This window comes from Trematomus bernacchii, unplaced genomic scaffold (genome assembly GCF_902827165.1).
Source record: "Trematomus bernacchii unplaced genomic scaffold, fTreBer1.1, whole genome shotgun sequence".
Lineage (NCBI taxonomy): Eukaryota > Metazoa > Chordata > Actinopteri > Perciformes > Nototheniidae > Trematomus > Trematomus bernacchii.
In genome coordinates this window covers 12394121-12409897 of record NW_022987705.1, presented here as the reverse complement: position 1 = coordinate 12409897, position 15777 = coordinate 12394121, and the positions used below count along the sequence as shown (strand labels likewise).

Below are 15777 nucleotides of genomic sequence, written 5' to 3'. Positions count from 1 at the left end.
TGCAAGGCCTCAATAACACGTTGATGTTAAACCAAACCCAGATTGCTGTGTAACTGCAGCTCATGTCACACTGCCATAAAAAGCTTAATTGCTCATATGTAGAAAGTGTGTGCAGGAGAGCACACTCTCTTGCGTCTATCAGTATTCACTCAGTGTCTGCTTACCCTTTTCGTTTTTTAAATGCCAATGACTAATGAAGTAATGGACAGCTCGGATATTAGAGATTATGACACAATCACGTCTTTTCTTGGATCTTGGGGACCCTTTCAGCTAAGGATTTTCTTAGCAATGGCCTTCAGCATACTGCCGAATGGATTTGTTGGCACCTATATCGTATTTGTTGGTGATACCCCTCCACACAAGTGCTTTATTCCTGATAACTACAGTATCAGCGAGGTGTGGAGAAATGAGACGATCCCTTTAGAATTGGTTGATGGCATCTCAAAGAGCAGCTCTTGCTCAAGACTTAACCTGGACATTGTCAGAAACTACTCTCAGAATAATATCATCCCAAATGTGGACGTAAATGTGAGTGAAATTCCTCTGGAGAAGTGTCTGGATGGGTGGACATACAGCAAAGAAATCTACCAGTCAACCATTGTCACAGAGGTGAGTGATAAGTCATCAATTATTTTCCCTTTGAGCATGTTTTCGTGGTTTCCACAGAGAAATGGTCGTATCATTTGTTATGTCTGATAGAGAATTATTCATATGGCCATTTAGTTTATGTTCTAATCGTTTTAGCTTGTTGCTTCTCCTCTGAATTCTCTTTCCAAACGGCCTTGGACCTTGAGTTACCGGTGTGATAAGGAAGGCCCTTTCTTTGTACTTGGCATTTAACCACAGCTGTGGCCTAGACATGACCATAAAATAATCACTTCTTCAGACGATAACAGGGCAGTCATGAAGTATAATATTGATTATGTTTTTAGAAGTGGTTAAGTGTCAGTGACATGGGAGAACATCAGAGTTGGTTTTGGCAGAGGCTGTGTCAATATGGTGTCTCAGAAAGTGTTTTTGTCAAGTCTACAGCCGTAACTTTCAATTAATCTTCAGTGTCTGACATCAATTCAAAGCTCTGAAGTGTAGTTTTTGTGTTCCGGTTTCATCACAGTGTCTAGTTTTCAGGAAGCTAAAAGTTGCTAGAATCAACAACAAAAAAATAATAATTATAATTTAAGTTTACAACAATGTGATTACTACGACTGCTGCTTATAATGATGCTCACACAAAAGTGACCTGTTGTGTGTTGTTGCGGCCACTATTACTCATAACATTTATATGTGTTTGATATTTTGCATCAGCTACTTCTTCTACTAGGCTTTGAATATTAGTACTGTTATATGATATACATTTGGTTATTGTACATCTTTATAACTGTGATTAAACGTTGTCTTAGTTATCATAAAAATGGGACATATATGAAATAGTGGCGATTCATTTTCACACAGCTACCCTAAATAAAACGTGTTGTTTTTGCAGTGGGACTTGGTGTGTGACAATAAGTACAAACTTCCACTGTCTACCTCGATCAATTACATCGGTGTGCTAGTGGGAGCATTTATCTCAGGCCAGATGTCTGACAGGTTGGTACTTCATAGTCTGAATACTTTAACAATCAATTATAATATTACATTTACAGTTACTAACTCACTAAACTGTATTTCATTCACAGGTATGGAAGGAGGCCAGCCCTCTTTCTCATGATGATTCTTCAGACAGTGGCGATCACTGCACAGATATTCTCTCCAAACTGGGAGATCTTCTGCTTCATTTTCTTCTTTGTTGGTGCTGGCGGGTTCTCCAACTATACCATTGCATTTGTGCTAGGTAGGTTTTCCAGTCAGGATTTGGAACATGTTATATTTGATACTTGTTGAGAAGTTTGTAGATGTCATGTTGACCTCTCTAACCTATAGGTAAAACACAAGTTTGTGGTTCAAAACGTATTTGGGCCGAAGAGAAAAACTGCGTAGTATTTCAAGTGTGTAATGCAAGCTTTCAAAACACAGATCAATATATTGATTAAATTACTTGGCTATTGATCTCACATAAAGTTCTAGGACAGAACTGACTGGCAAAATCACTCAGAAACTTGAGTCTCAGGTTTTCAAGTTCTCATTTATTTTTGTACAGGAACTGAAATACTAAGCCCAAAGTCCAGAGTGATCTTCTGCTCCATGGGTGTGTTTATGGGCTCAGCCTTGGGTTACATGGCAATGCCAGCTGCAGCCTACTTCCTCCGTGATTGGCGGATGCTGCTGATTGCCATGGCTGCCTCTGGACTGATCTACGTCCCTATATGGTGGTAAGAATTAGGGAGGGACAATTAACATCAGGTCTTTATCCAACACTTTCAGAATGTGTAGTGTCTGTAGAACAGTGATCTTCAACTGCAGCTCTGAATGAAATAAAAGTCTAAGAGCTTTTTGCCAGTCTGTGGTTGAAGCTATATTTTCTGCACTTTGCGGATCAGCCATGAAATGTAACTGAACTGACCTAATACATCTTATTTGCTCTCATATGTGTTACTTCGGATCAACAGACACGATCAGCTTGTGTAAGCGTTCGTCAACAAAGCATATAAACAGGAGCATATCTCCTGCAAACTGTTCAGATGTTCATAGATAGCAGTAACAACACTGCGTCCTATTCAAAACATTGAAAACGTTGGTAGAGAACAGGGTCAATATATATAGCCAATAAAAGTGCTGTTATACAGTATAATCTCATGGCAATCCATAGTAAGAATTTCTATATATTGTATTGAAACTTGCTCTCTCATACAGAAACCTTTACGTTGCTTGCATGGTTAGAAAACATTTATATTGAAAGGAACTTGTAAGTAGAAACTTTAAGAAACCCTATGAGATAGGGTGGTGATCAACCAGATGTGCATTTGCTAAACCAACTAGTTATTCAACACTAAGGCTTTCTTCTAAATATATCTAAATATGCTTTAATCTAGGTAAACATTGTCAAAATGTTTTGCATTTGATCCAAATGGTATATTAATGTGGTGCCCCTGTGGGTTCATCTTGAGAGGGTGTGGCTGTGCTGCATCCAGCCGCCTTGATTGTAGTAACTCAGGGCACCTGGGTCTGGTGCCCTGCAGCTACATTTTAAAGTCTCTCTGCTCCTCTCTGTTTTCCCTCTCTGCTTTCTCATACAGGCACCCGGTTCGGTTGAGTATGTTATTAGTTATTTCAGTTGTTTTACTTTGTGCACCTCAACACCCTCACACATACATGTTCATGCAATCCTCACCCTGCAGTTACATTACTGCAGTGACGTGCGGTGAGGTTCATGGCTGGTGAGGCACTGACTCTTTCAGAGTCAGATTTACAAATATTATAGCCTATTTTGACCTTAATCGAAATATTCTGTTATTTTCAAAAGCTTTTTTAGTCTGATGCTATGATTAATTTTAAACAGACCGATCAACAAAAGGATACCCAAAATCTAAATATTGGATTGTTCTTTCTAAGTAAGATCCCATTTTCATTACAGTTGTGGTCTTACCTTGACTTGAAGATGAATAGAAGTCCATGCTATCCTACTGGACAACAATCTCTATTACTGTTTTGTAAAAGTCCTCCTTATCTTCCTGTAGTTTCAAAAGTCTAGTTTGTTGTTTGCGGTAGAATAACAGTAGCAACAAGAACCTGTGGGCTCACGTGCGCCCCCTTCAGTGCGCCAGAGGTTATGGCTGCCTCTCCTGGTGCTTTTTTCATTGCCGTTGTACGATGAGACCAGCGAGCCTAAAGATCATATATACGTGAAATAAGTTATTTAGAGACTATGGATGGCGAGGATAAATGTAATAAAGGGATCTACAAACATTACATTGGTGACCTACAGTGAGATGGGAACAGGCATGCGCTTAGGGCCCGCTTTCCAGCCAGTTTCTGTGGGGTGACGCATTCTGAGGTGAGGCAGATCTCATCTGTGCCTCACCTTACCCCACAGTAAATGGCTTGAGCGCGCTCAAAAATAAGTGGCCGCGCTAAATTAGTGCCCGCGCTCCAGCAAGTTACTGTGGGCTTACGTGAGGCAGAGCTCGTCCCTGCCTCACTTCTCATCGCTCCCGTAGCGGAGCTCGGCAAATTTGCTGATTTTGACTATAAAATGCGATTGGAATCATACAGAAATCACATTTACAACACAGATCAGTGGAGACATTTTATTATTATTATTTAGTTTTTCTTTAATTGTTTTTCCGTTACATTGGAGTATGACAGGTGAGGCTCTGCCTCCCCTGCCTCCCCTGACTGCACGTCGCTGCATTACTGATACCACTGACGTTCACACCTCATGCTTTACTTGTTTTGCACTTGATTAATTTGGCTTATTTGAACCACTTGCTTTAATAAACATATTTTGTTAAATCGTTGATATGGTGTGTCTCCTCTTTGTTGTGGCCTTTTGAGCCAGGTCATAACAATTAAGAACTGTATCTCTGTGTAAATGTGCTGATATTGTTGTTTCCCTGTTCTGCAGGTTAGTCCCAGAGTCTCCTCGCTGGCTGATCAATCAGGGCAGAGTGGAGGAGGCGGGGGCCATACTGATAGGAGCCGCTAAGAGCAACAATGTGGAGCCTCCAAAGGCCATTTTCACACAAGCTGAGGTAAGCTGCTAGTTTATTTTTAACAAGTTATACAAATAAACCATTCGTGACTCAGAATGTTAATAATTAAAAAGAAAACACAAGTTTTGTGTTTTTATATAGCATAGTCTTCCTGTTATAAGAAAAGGTAAGATAAGAAGTACTTTATTGATCCCAAGTTGGGAAATGTTTGTGTTGCAGCGGCATTAAAATACATGGCATTGTACAATAACAATTAAAAGACTAGAAATAAACATTCCAAAATGTCATCTCAATAGCAATATACATATTGAATTACAAATGTACAGGGACAAAATATAAAGCAGGATATTATATATTGTATAAGTATGTGAGGAATGGAATATTAAAGGTCCCATGTCATGGCCATTTCTACTGATCATAATTCCATTGTTGAGGTATACTAGAATCGATTTATATTGTGCAATTTTCCAAACTCACATTGGTTTCTCATACAGCATCTCTGTATAGTATGTGTATTCACTCTCTGTCCTAAACGGCTTGTTGGAGCTCCTGCCCCACCCTCCCTATGAGCCCAGTGGCCATCTGCGAGACAGCGAAACCCAGCCCGAAACCAGCCTGACACCCGCAGCCTGGCTGGGAGTTTGTGTGTGTGCTCACACACCGACTCACAGCCTCGCCGCGTCCCGCCGTCTCAGGGAGGAGAAATTGGCGGAGCTGCAGCTGAGAAAAGATTGAGTGTGTGTGAACCTAACAGCTCTGCGGGCGTAACGTAACGGCTCCACGGATTGGTCCATTTGGACCAATGGGTCCATTTGGGTATGGGCACGTCACTGTACCCAGGAAGAAAACAATGGAAAAAGAGAAATCTCCAACGAGGCGTTCTGGGGCAGCGTAGAGTAGACAGGTATTTTCTGTGTTAGAGTTGTACTCGCTACAGGGTGTACTTTGAGGGTTTGTGACTTTGCAGACCGTTTACATGCATAAAAACCTTCATAACACACAAGGGGACGGGTAATAACCGGAAAAGCATGACATGGGACCTTTAACCTGTTTAGCCCGAGAGACCCCGGTACCGTGGCACTCCCGCAACATCTTGCAGGAAACAGTGTCTGAGGGCATGTTCATTTAATAAACTATGAATGTTTTATATCCATGTAACGGGAAGAAACTCATCTAACTGATAGTTTGTTTGTTTTTTTCTAAATAAAACCCACAATGCTAACCTCTGAATTAGCAACGAGCGAAAAATGCTAACAGATTACTGCACCGAAGATCACTCATAAAACCTTATTATTTATCTTTTCTGCACATCCAACACATCGATTCACATCGTGAGATGACCCAGAATCGATGGGTACATACATTATCACTCTATGATACGAACTTTATAAACAAAAACAGACATCAAAACATGTGGCGCTAGGTAGCTAAAAACGCTAACATGGCTTACCTGTGTCGTAGTCTGGTCAAAAGTGGTCTTCAATGGCATTACAAATATAAAAACGCTGCTGAAGTTAATCCATAGGTTAATCCAATGTGTCTGTGTCCCTTTGAAATGATTTCTGATAATCCATAAGCAATAAAACTGCTTTTCCGTTTCCAGATGTCAGAGCTAGAGTATAGGTTCGCTCTGATGCAAAACTGCATGCGCGAAGCCCTCACCTTTTTTTTTAACCATGTGTGTGAGTGGGGAAATCCCCCTTCGATTATATTGGCTCTAACGGTCAGAAAGAGGTGTCAACCATCAAAATCGACCAAGAGATATGGAAAATCCACCCAAATTACCCCAGAAGTGTTTTTTTTGTGCTAAATCTCTCTAAAAAGGTCAAATGTCACTTGTTTTGCATCAATCTTGATACAGGGTACTTATTATATGTTGTACTTTGGATTCCTAAAGCTATTAGTCTACTAACCCATCATCCAAGGATAGTTTTCACTATAAGTAAAAAATAGTTTTTGGACGGACACTATAATTTACAGTTTTTTACTATGTTCAATCTGAATTTTCTTTAAAATAAAAAACATCTATATTGATTCTGACTTTTCTACATCCAACTCACAGGTTTATCATTACTTTGAGAAAAAAGATTATTAATTTAACCCTTTTAGAAGGGAAGATATGGTCATTTGTTCTGGGAATGTCATTTTCGAGCCTGAGACCTGAAAAACAGGCTCAGGGCTTAACAGGTTAAATATTACATTGGATATAAATGTAAAATGTATAGTGTGATTTTAAGTCCATGTCTTGAGAGTATTGCATTTCAGGTCAGCAATTTCACTAAGGTAATTGTAGTCAAGTATGAACTCAATATACTAGTACTTTGGTATTTATATTTAATGAACCTATATAATTCTACTCCCCTACATCTCATAGCCAAAATACTAATAAAATAATAATGAAAATACTCATGAAACACACATTTTACACTGGCAGTTGGATGTTAGAATCAGTCAAATGTAGTTGAGTAAAACGTACAAAATGTTTCCTCTGCTATGAGCAACCCGGTATCACGGCAAGACGTGAACATGTGACGATCTACCATGCTGGGAGACGTGAATATGTCACGGTTTCGTCCCTTCAATCGTGACAGTTACACGGTATTGTTAACATGGCCCAACCAGTGGAGAAATACCCGGAAGTGCCAAGCAAATGCTCTACCAAGACTATTGGTCGGTTTTTATTGTCAAAATTAGATGTTTTTAATTTATTTTTTAATCGTCACACTCGATTTCGCCGATTTTCTTGTTGCCCTAGCTGGTCGACACCTCTTTTAGCAGAAACAAAGGCTACATTAAAGGGGACCTATCATGCAAAATGCACTTTTGTACGTCTTTTATTCATGAATATGTGTCCCCGGTGTTCCAGGGAACTCACCAAGTGTCAGAAAACACAAACCTCTCTATTTTCCTCCATACCCAAATCTCTAAAAAAGGGGCTGCAACGGATCTGATAAAAACTGATCCAGATTTGAACACTGTACTGACGTCAGGAAAGTGGCGCTACGGCTATTGGGCCAACTCTCCACCTATCAGGGGAATGTGGGGTTGGGCCACGGCCGGCCATTGCCGCTCGAAAGCGCTGGAGACGCTGTAGTACATATGCCAGGCCTGTAAGTGGCGCTGTCGTCTGCCACAAAAGCAGCGAAGAAGACTTGGTTACCATGGTTACCCTTCTGTTTATTCTCCGCTGTGGCTTTCTTTCTCCCTCCCCGAGGCAAGCGTTTGCTCCTTCTGCTGCTTTAATTCAATGCAATCCCTCCCCGTCGAGGCAAGCACTGTAATTATCTCCGGTTAGTCCACCAGCAGATGACAAACACCCACCGCTCCGCCTATTCCAAGGAACGAGGGGACCGTGCGGCAGAGTTTCAGTTTCAGTTTCAGTTTCTTTCGCCGGTCAAGATGTCCGTTAAAGTTTAAATCTTCCGGACAAAATTAGAAAAGTGCCGGTCAAAGGTCTTCTTTGTTATTTATTGAGCTTTAAAACAAATGAATAACGACTCTATATAGGCTATAATAAAACACGGAGGACGGAGATCTCTTTTTCTCCCCCTCTTCTGACAGCCCAGCAGCTGATCAGAGCGGCTCCCCTCTCCTGCAGGGGGGCGTGGTCAGCTGCAGCTCACAAAATCAGACCCGTAGACAGCAAACAACACGTATAACAAAATACAAACGTCATAAAAAATACCGGAAACAGACGTAGGCAAGGTCCTCAGCTCGGTGATTCGATGGTTTAGTCGCAATGCACGTTGGGAAATGGTGTTTATGTGATGTGAAATCTGAAAAAAAAATTAAAAATAAAATAATACTTTATTCTGAGTGTGCTTGCTTTTCTCTTTGAAAGTCATCACATAACGGCATTGTAATACACGGTTCGGCTGCATTAAATATTACATATCTGCCGTAGTTCTGTATTTATAGAGCCCTAATGAAAAGACTTCTGGACAAACAGAAAGCACTGCCGCCAAAACTGAAAACGTGACGTGGATCATAAATATATCAGCAATTAAACAACATCTTACATTTATTTTCACACAATACGTCTCCTTGCAGTATCAATACTAATTCGGCTGACTTTTATATTTGATCCAATTGGTAGATAGGCTGTATTTACACCATAACGGTGCACAGCTGATAGAAAGGCACATCTAGTGGTTAAAGCACGTTATTGAATTTTATTATTTTATTATTTTTCACAAAAATGAAACCATCAATAGCAGAAACAGAATTAACTGTCATTAGTAAACCACTCAAATAAAAAGATCATAAGTGATTTTGTTTTACATATATTTTAAGGATAATAATAGCAATGTAACACTGTCTATGACACTTACTGTATAACACTGATTTGAAAAACATACAGAAAAAACGAATTCACTGCCCTTAATAAAGTATTTAAATATACATTTCAGGTGTGCTGTTTTGTTTAGATCATTAACATCTGGAGCTCTTTTAATGTCCTTTTTGATTATTGTTACACCAGGTCTTGTCAAAACCTTTATTCCATAGTCAATATCCATTACTAAACAAAACAGCAATTCTACTCCACTACAATTCAGAGGTTAACCTGGTATTTTTACTCCACTCATTTATTTTAGTTACTTTGCAGATTCTGATTAATGATGTGAAATATAAACAACCCTTAAATCAGGCTTTAGTTACACCTGAGTAAAATTCAGGGAAAGGTGATTGTCAAGTGCCAACAATCAGGAGAGATATTTGATATTTGCTGCTTGAGGAGACGAAACATTTATCTGCAGATCCCTATAAAGTATATTCATTACTCGTTATTCTCTACTAATAGTTAATTAAAGACTGTATATAATGGCTATTTTGCATATCCCTTTCAAGATTTCAAGATTTTCTAAGGTTCATTGACATATCATATACACAACTAATTCAATAACGTGCTTTAACCACTAGACGGTGCACACAAGGTACACACAGCCATAATAAGTTTGTATTATTAGTGTAGGACACTTGTGTATGTATAACATCTGAAGATGTGTAGTTTTATTCATGTTTTCACATAATTGTACAGGATATTGCTATATTATTTCACATGTTTTACTTCCAATATCTGATTTGTAAAACATCACAGACAGAATATCCGTCATTTAACAGTAAGCTATTGAAATTCTGAATCCATAGATGTGTCTCCCATCACCCAAATCCTCCCCTGACTATTCTCTCAACTCAGTATTTACATTCTTATATTCAAAGAAAATCAGTAATATCTTTAAAAACGACAAGTCCTTTTATATCAGCTGTGCACCGTTATGGTGTAAATATAACCTATCTACCAATTGGATCAAATTTAAAAGTCAGCCGAATTAGTATTGATACTGCAAGGAGACGTATTGTGTGAAAAGAAATGTAAGATGTTGTTTAATTGCTGATATATTTATGATCATGCATTGCGGCTAAACCATCGAATCACCGAGCTGAGGACCTTACCTACTTCTGTTTCTGGTATTTTTTATGACGTTTGTATTTTGTTATACACACATTCCTTCACATTTAAATTTAAATTTACATTCAAATATTTTGTGAGGCCTTCTAAAATGTTTTTAAATATAACTACGGTTCTAGTTGAAGAGTTTGTAAATTAACATGAACCGAAGCTGTTGCCTGGCAACGCAATCGCACAACGTCACGTCCGTTAATTCCACATCCACACCTTTATATATACAGTCTATGATCCACACACATGGATTAACATCGATTTAATACATTAATGTAGCCTTTGTTTCTGCTAAAAGAGGTGTCGACCAGCTAGGGCAACAAGAAAATCGGCGAAATCGAGTGTGACGATTAAAAAATAAATTAAAAACATCTAATTTTGACAATAAAAACCGACCAATAGTCTTGGTAGAGCATTTGCTTGGCACTTCCGGGTATTTCTACACTGGTTGGGCCATGTTAACAATACCGTGTAACTGTCACGTTTGAAGGGACGAAACCGTGACATATTCACGTCTCCCAGCATGGTAGATCGTCACATGTTCACGTCTTGCCGTGATACCGGGTTGCTCATAGCAGAGGAAACATTTTGTACGTTTTACTCAACTACATTTGACTGATTCTAACATCCAACTGCCAGTGTAAAATGTGTGTTTCATGAGTATTTTCACAGTTTAGGATTGGATGATTTTAATTGTAGCAATTATCTTTTCTTCTTTTTCCAAGATTGACGATGCAATGTCTAGGAAAGACAAGAAATACAACTTTTCAGTTATTGTGAGCAGCTGCAATATGTTCTCCATTACAGTGCTGTGCTCAATTCTGTGGTACGTCTACAATCTTCTCTTTAACTCAAAAAATCACTCTACAAAACAATGTAAATATTACAGATCCATCCCAAATGTGTGTCTCCCATCCTATGTGTACTCAATTTGTTGTCTTGAATGTCTCTGCAGGATTGTCATAAACATGGGCTACTACGCTTTACTCCTCAACACTTCAAACCTGCACGGCGACCCTTTTTTCAACTGCTTCCTGTCTGGCTTAGTAGAAGTGCCGGCTTACATAATAGCCTTGTTACTGCTCCAATACTGCTCCAGGCACTTGTGCCAATCTTCTACACTCTTCCTCGGAGGCGTGATGATCCTCTGTGTTCACATCATCCCAATAGGTAATACTTTGCTTTCTACAGATGAATAAAACTGTTCTGTCACACTTAATGGACAACATGCTAAATCTTGGCATCATAACATGAACAACTACATGTATATAGTGCTGGTTAACAACAGTATATATAAAAGAAAAATACTATCTTCTATTGCAGTGTGTATTTATGTCTGTTAAGTCATTATCGCCATTTGAGATACAACAATGATGAATCCCTTGCATTTAAAGTGAAAATTCCTCCAACAAATCACAAGCAGCATACATTGTTATGATCCAAATAGATCCTAATTGTACAGCTTAGACTGATAGGAATATATATATATTTTTTTGCAGGTGATAGAAGTATTGGACTATAGTAAAACAAATAAAAATATATAATTTTCACAAGTCAGAAGGAAAAACAAGGCTCATTTAATGGGCTTTAGATGTGTTGGATGTATCGTATATTTCATATGCCTCTTCTTCTTATTGCCTTATAGATTCAGAGATTGTGCCTGTGTTGTTGGAGATTTTGGGCAAATTTGGCATGACATCTGCATTTTGTGTGGTGTACACGTTCTCATCGGAGCTCTTCCCCACCGTCATCAGAAACACAGCAATGGGCTGCTGTTCCATGGCTGCTCGCATTGGAACCATCATCTCCCCTTTTATCATTTACCTGGGTAAGTAATACGTTTTATATTTTGAGCACTTAGCAAGTCTGAGGGAATTTTCTTTCTGACCCAATTAGTTTATTATTATTTTCTTATTTCTGTAGTGTAGAGCTGCAGCTGTTGTACAGTCGAAGAGTTGATTTGTCCAGCCACTAGGAATTAATCGATATTCAAACAATTGATTCTGCCCTTTTGAAGCAAAAAGCCAAATATTTACTGGTTCAATCTTCTCAAATGTGACCTTTTTTGGTATCACTTTACAATAAGACTACCCTTATAAAGGGTTTACAAATAGTTTGTCATGCATTTATTAATTAGGTTGTTAACACTTTATAAATCATTAATAAGCTTTTATAAGACATGAGATAAACAGGGCACCTGTGACCGGTTGCTTGCCAAATAGTGAGCCCACATTTATCTGTACTGCTAAGCCTTATATTGGCTACTTAGCTTACTTCGTCTTCTTCATCAGCCAGCATCCTTGGTATCTGTTCATTGAGTTGATTCTCGCTAAGTAGCCAATATAAGGCTTAGTCATCTTGCCAAATATAGCCTGTGTTGATGTATGAAAACTATGTTAGAACTGGTTTATAAATAGTTCTTAATGATTAATAAAGTGTTTACAACCTAATTCATAACCTAATTATAAACCCTTTATGAATCCTTTATAAGGGTAGTCTTATTGTAAAGTGGTACCCATTTTTTTATGACGTATAGAAAGCGTAAGTTGAACATCTGAAGCTTAAAGGTGGGGTAGGTAAGTTTGAGAAACCGTCTCGAGATACACTTTTTGTTATATTCCATGGAATGCTCTTAACATCCCGATAGCAATGAATATCTTATGCTTTTACAAAAAATCCATAAAAAAATGTCATCTGTGGAAGCCGTAATACTGTAAAAAGCATGACCAATCATTTTAGCCGGCCCGGCTAAAATAACTGGATGGCCTACCTGCCTGTCAGCCTTCCATCTGTGCACAAACTTATCTCGTGCCCTCATTGGTCATGTGCACGTTCGTGTGTGTTGGAGGAGGGGCAGATTATTTCCGGCTGTGTATTTTGTATCTTATGATGAATTGGAAATGGGGGACCCTGATGTAAACAAGACGAAAGTCTTTCTCTGGTCTGCATCCCCTTAACAATTGTATGTTTTGAGCTGTACTGTACTGTACCCAATATACAAGCTGTTAATAAACTTTTCAATCAATCAATCGAGCTGGTTTCTCCAAAATTACCTACCCCACCTTTAAGGTATACGGTATACTTACTTTTTTAATTAAAAGTAAAGAAAAGTAAAAAAAAAAATTCTCTAGCTTTAAGGATTTAATCAGACAGAATAAGCAAACCGAAGGCATTTTTGTAGCCTATGACGCACTGTGAATCACTATTATTCACTTTTTTAACATTTCATTAAAAAAAAAAGCTTTAAAAATCGACATCTTTAATTGAAGCCCTACTGCATTAAGAACGCCCTTGGTCTCTTCTCTTTACTTCAAGCTTTAGTTTGCTGGAAATGTGCTGAAAGAAGTTTTGTTCTTTTTATTCTCTCAAATAATTGTTCAGAAAGCATAGAACCGTTGTTTTTTTCATCTCAATTACACTACATACAGTCGTACAAGTCATTATATTTGTTTAATGAGTCATTCCTTGCCTTTATTGTGGTATTTTCTGCTTTTTTGCAGGACAATACAACAAGGCATTACCATACATATTGATGGGTGGGTTTGCCCTTTGTGGGGCCCTCTTGTGTTTCCTGCTGCCAGAAACTTTTGGAAAGCCTTTACCAGAAACCATGGCACAAATGCAGCCGATATGCGGGTGAGCATACACTACAGCAAGTTGCACTACTCACATACTGCACGTCTACTCGTCAGTGTTTCTTTATACACGTCTCTACTACAGATGTAGTTCCAAGTCCTCTTGATCACATTAGATTCTGTATCATCATAGTTAAGGGGAAACTCTTTATACCACTCTCACTGATTTATTTTATCTTCAATGAAGAGCAAATAGATGTCGAAATTGGTTACTATATTGCTGTTATTTATATTTGTATGTAGTATATGTTGCACGTTTGAAAGCTTTGTGCTCTTTCACATGCAGCACAAGACTGTTTGTAGTGTCAGGACTCAGTAGAAATGTAAAGTCCAACATGACCTTTAATAGCACTGCTGTTAAATCTTGTTAATGTTTAAACAGGGGAAGACGGAAGAAAGCAAAGGAAGATGAAAATGGAGAGAGCGCGACTGATTATCAAAATAAAGAATCCAGGTTATAGTTGATTTGTATTTTTCTTTATACTCACATGATTGCTCAATAAGATGTTTTAAATAAAGTTACTTTTATCATTTATTGTGTGTAATTCAGTTTGATATATTATTGTATGAAATGTCCACCTAACTTATTGTGAAGCACGATGTCAAGCCATTTTTATAAATTGAACATTTTGACACAGGAAATTGAAGACTGCATTAAGATTGAGGAGCTTTGTGGTTGTGAAAGCATTCTCTTCAAATAGCCTTTATAAATGGTTAAGTATCAGATCTGTCAGGTTTGGGGAAATAGGACCCAAGTGCAGTTCAAAAATACAAAAAGGTTGTTAACAAAAAGTGGCTTTATTAACAAAAGCTGAAGGCATAAACAAGAAACTAATAAACAGAAACAAAACCGGGGAACACGACAGACAGGAACAAACTTACAGACGGGAACAGGCAGGAGACATGGACAAGCATAGACGACAGGTAGCAGGGACATGAAATGACGACGAACAGACATGGAGCACAGGGGGAAGACAAGACTAAATACACAGAAGGGTAATCACAGGACAAGACACAGCTGGACAGGGTAGGCAGAAACACAAGGGCAACAGGTGAACACAATGAGGCACAATCAGACACACCAGGGAAACTAACGACGGGAACAAAACACACGGAGTAGGATCAGACAAGACACAAAGAGGAAAACATTTCAAAACAAAACAGGAAACCAGAGACAGAAAAAGACAAGACAAAACACAACACAGACAGATCGTGACATTACCCCCCCCCCCTCAAGGGACGGATCCCAGACGTCCCAAAAAGTCCAAAAAATTCCAGCAGGGTGGGTGGAGGGGGTCTGGAGGACGGGTTTGGGCTGACAGCCCAGGGGCACAGCGGAGGACCCAGAAGGGGTCTCGGGCGGACGGCCCGGGGGCAAGGCAGAGATCAAGGAGGGGGTCTCGGGCGGACGGCCCGGGGTCAAGGCAGAGTTAAAAAAAGGGCGAAGACCACAGCGGGCGAACTCAGGGGGCCGGGCATGAGAGCAAAGGCAGCGGCTGAAAGAGTCAGGAGGCCGGGCTCGAGGGCGAAGGCCACGGCTGGGGAAATCAGGGGGCCGATCTCGAGGGCGAAGGCCCCGGCACTCAGGGGGCCGGGCTCGAGGGCGAAGGCAGCGGCTGGGGAAATCAGGGGGCCGGGCTCGAGGGCGAACAAGAAGGCGGCGACGGGACAACCCCGGAGGACGAGCAGGAAGATGCCGACGGGACAGCTCCGGAGGCCGGGCAGGAAGGCGCCGACGGGACAGCTCCGGAGGCCGGGCAGGAAGGCGCCGACGGGACAACTCCGGAGGCCGGGCAAGACCCAGTATCGGCCGGACAGGAACCAGAGCCGACGGGACAGGCGTAGACGGGATCCTGAACATGACATGGGCTGGTGTCAATGGGACCCCGGATGGAGCAAGGGCTGGTGTCGACTGGACCCCCAACGGAACAGGACACAGAGTTGGCAGGACCCCCGGCGGGACAGGTGTCGGCGGGACCCCCAACAGGACAGGATATGGTGTAGGCAGGAAACCCGGCGGAGCAGGTGTCGGCGGAACCCCCAACAGGACAGGATCTGGTGTAGGCAGGAAACCCGGCGGAGCAGGTGTCGGC

General features: G+C 40.2%; 1 protein-coding gene across 1 annotated transcript; it reads left to right on the top strand.

Annotated features, from left to right (window-relative positions):
* Nucleotides 1-147: 147 nt before the first annotated feature.
* On the top strand, nt 148-14340 carry LOC117490373 (solute carrier family 22 member 4-like). The gene is made up of 10 exons (XM_034140090.1): nt 148-609; nt 1483-1586; nt 1676-1830; nt 2137-2308; nt 4501-4627; nt 10775-10875; nt 11005-11219; nt 11695-11877; nt 13550-13685; nt 14067-14340. The coding sequence occupies exons 1-10, from the start codon at nt 181-183 to the stop codon at nt 14143-14145; spliced, it is 1701 nt and encodes a 566-aa protein (XP_033995981.1). The 5' UTR covers nt 148-180; the 3' UTR covers nt 14146-14340.
* The last annotated feature ends 1437 nt before the right edge of the window (nt 14341-15777 follow it).

Coding starts and splice junctions, on each gene's coding strand:
- LOC117490373 (XM_034140090.1), top strand. CDS start 181: ATGCCAATGACTAATGAAGTAATGGACAGCTCGGATATTAGAGATTAT. Junction 2,309..4,500: donor ATCTACGTCCCTATATGGTG/GTAAGAATTAGG, acceptor CCTGTTCTGCAG/GTTAGTCCCAGAGTCTCCTC. Junction 11,220..11,694: donor TGTTCACATCATCCCAATAG/GTAATACTTTGC, acceptor ATTGCCTTATAG/ATTCAGAGATTGTGCCTGTG.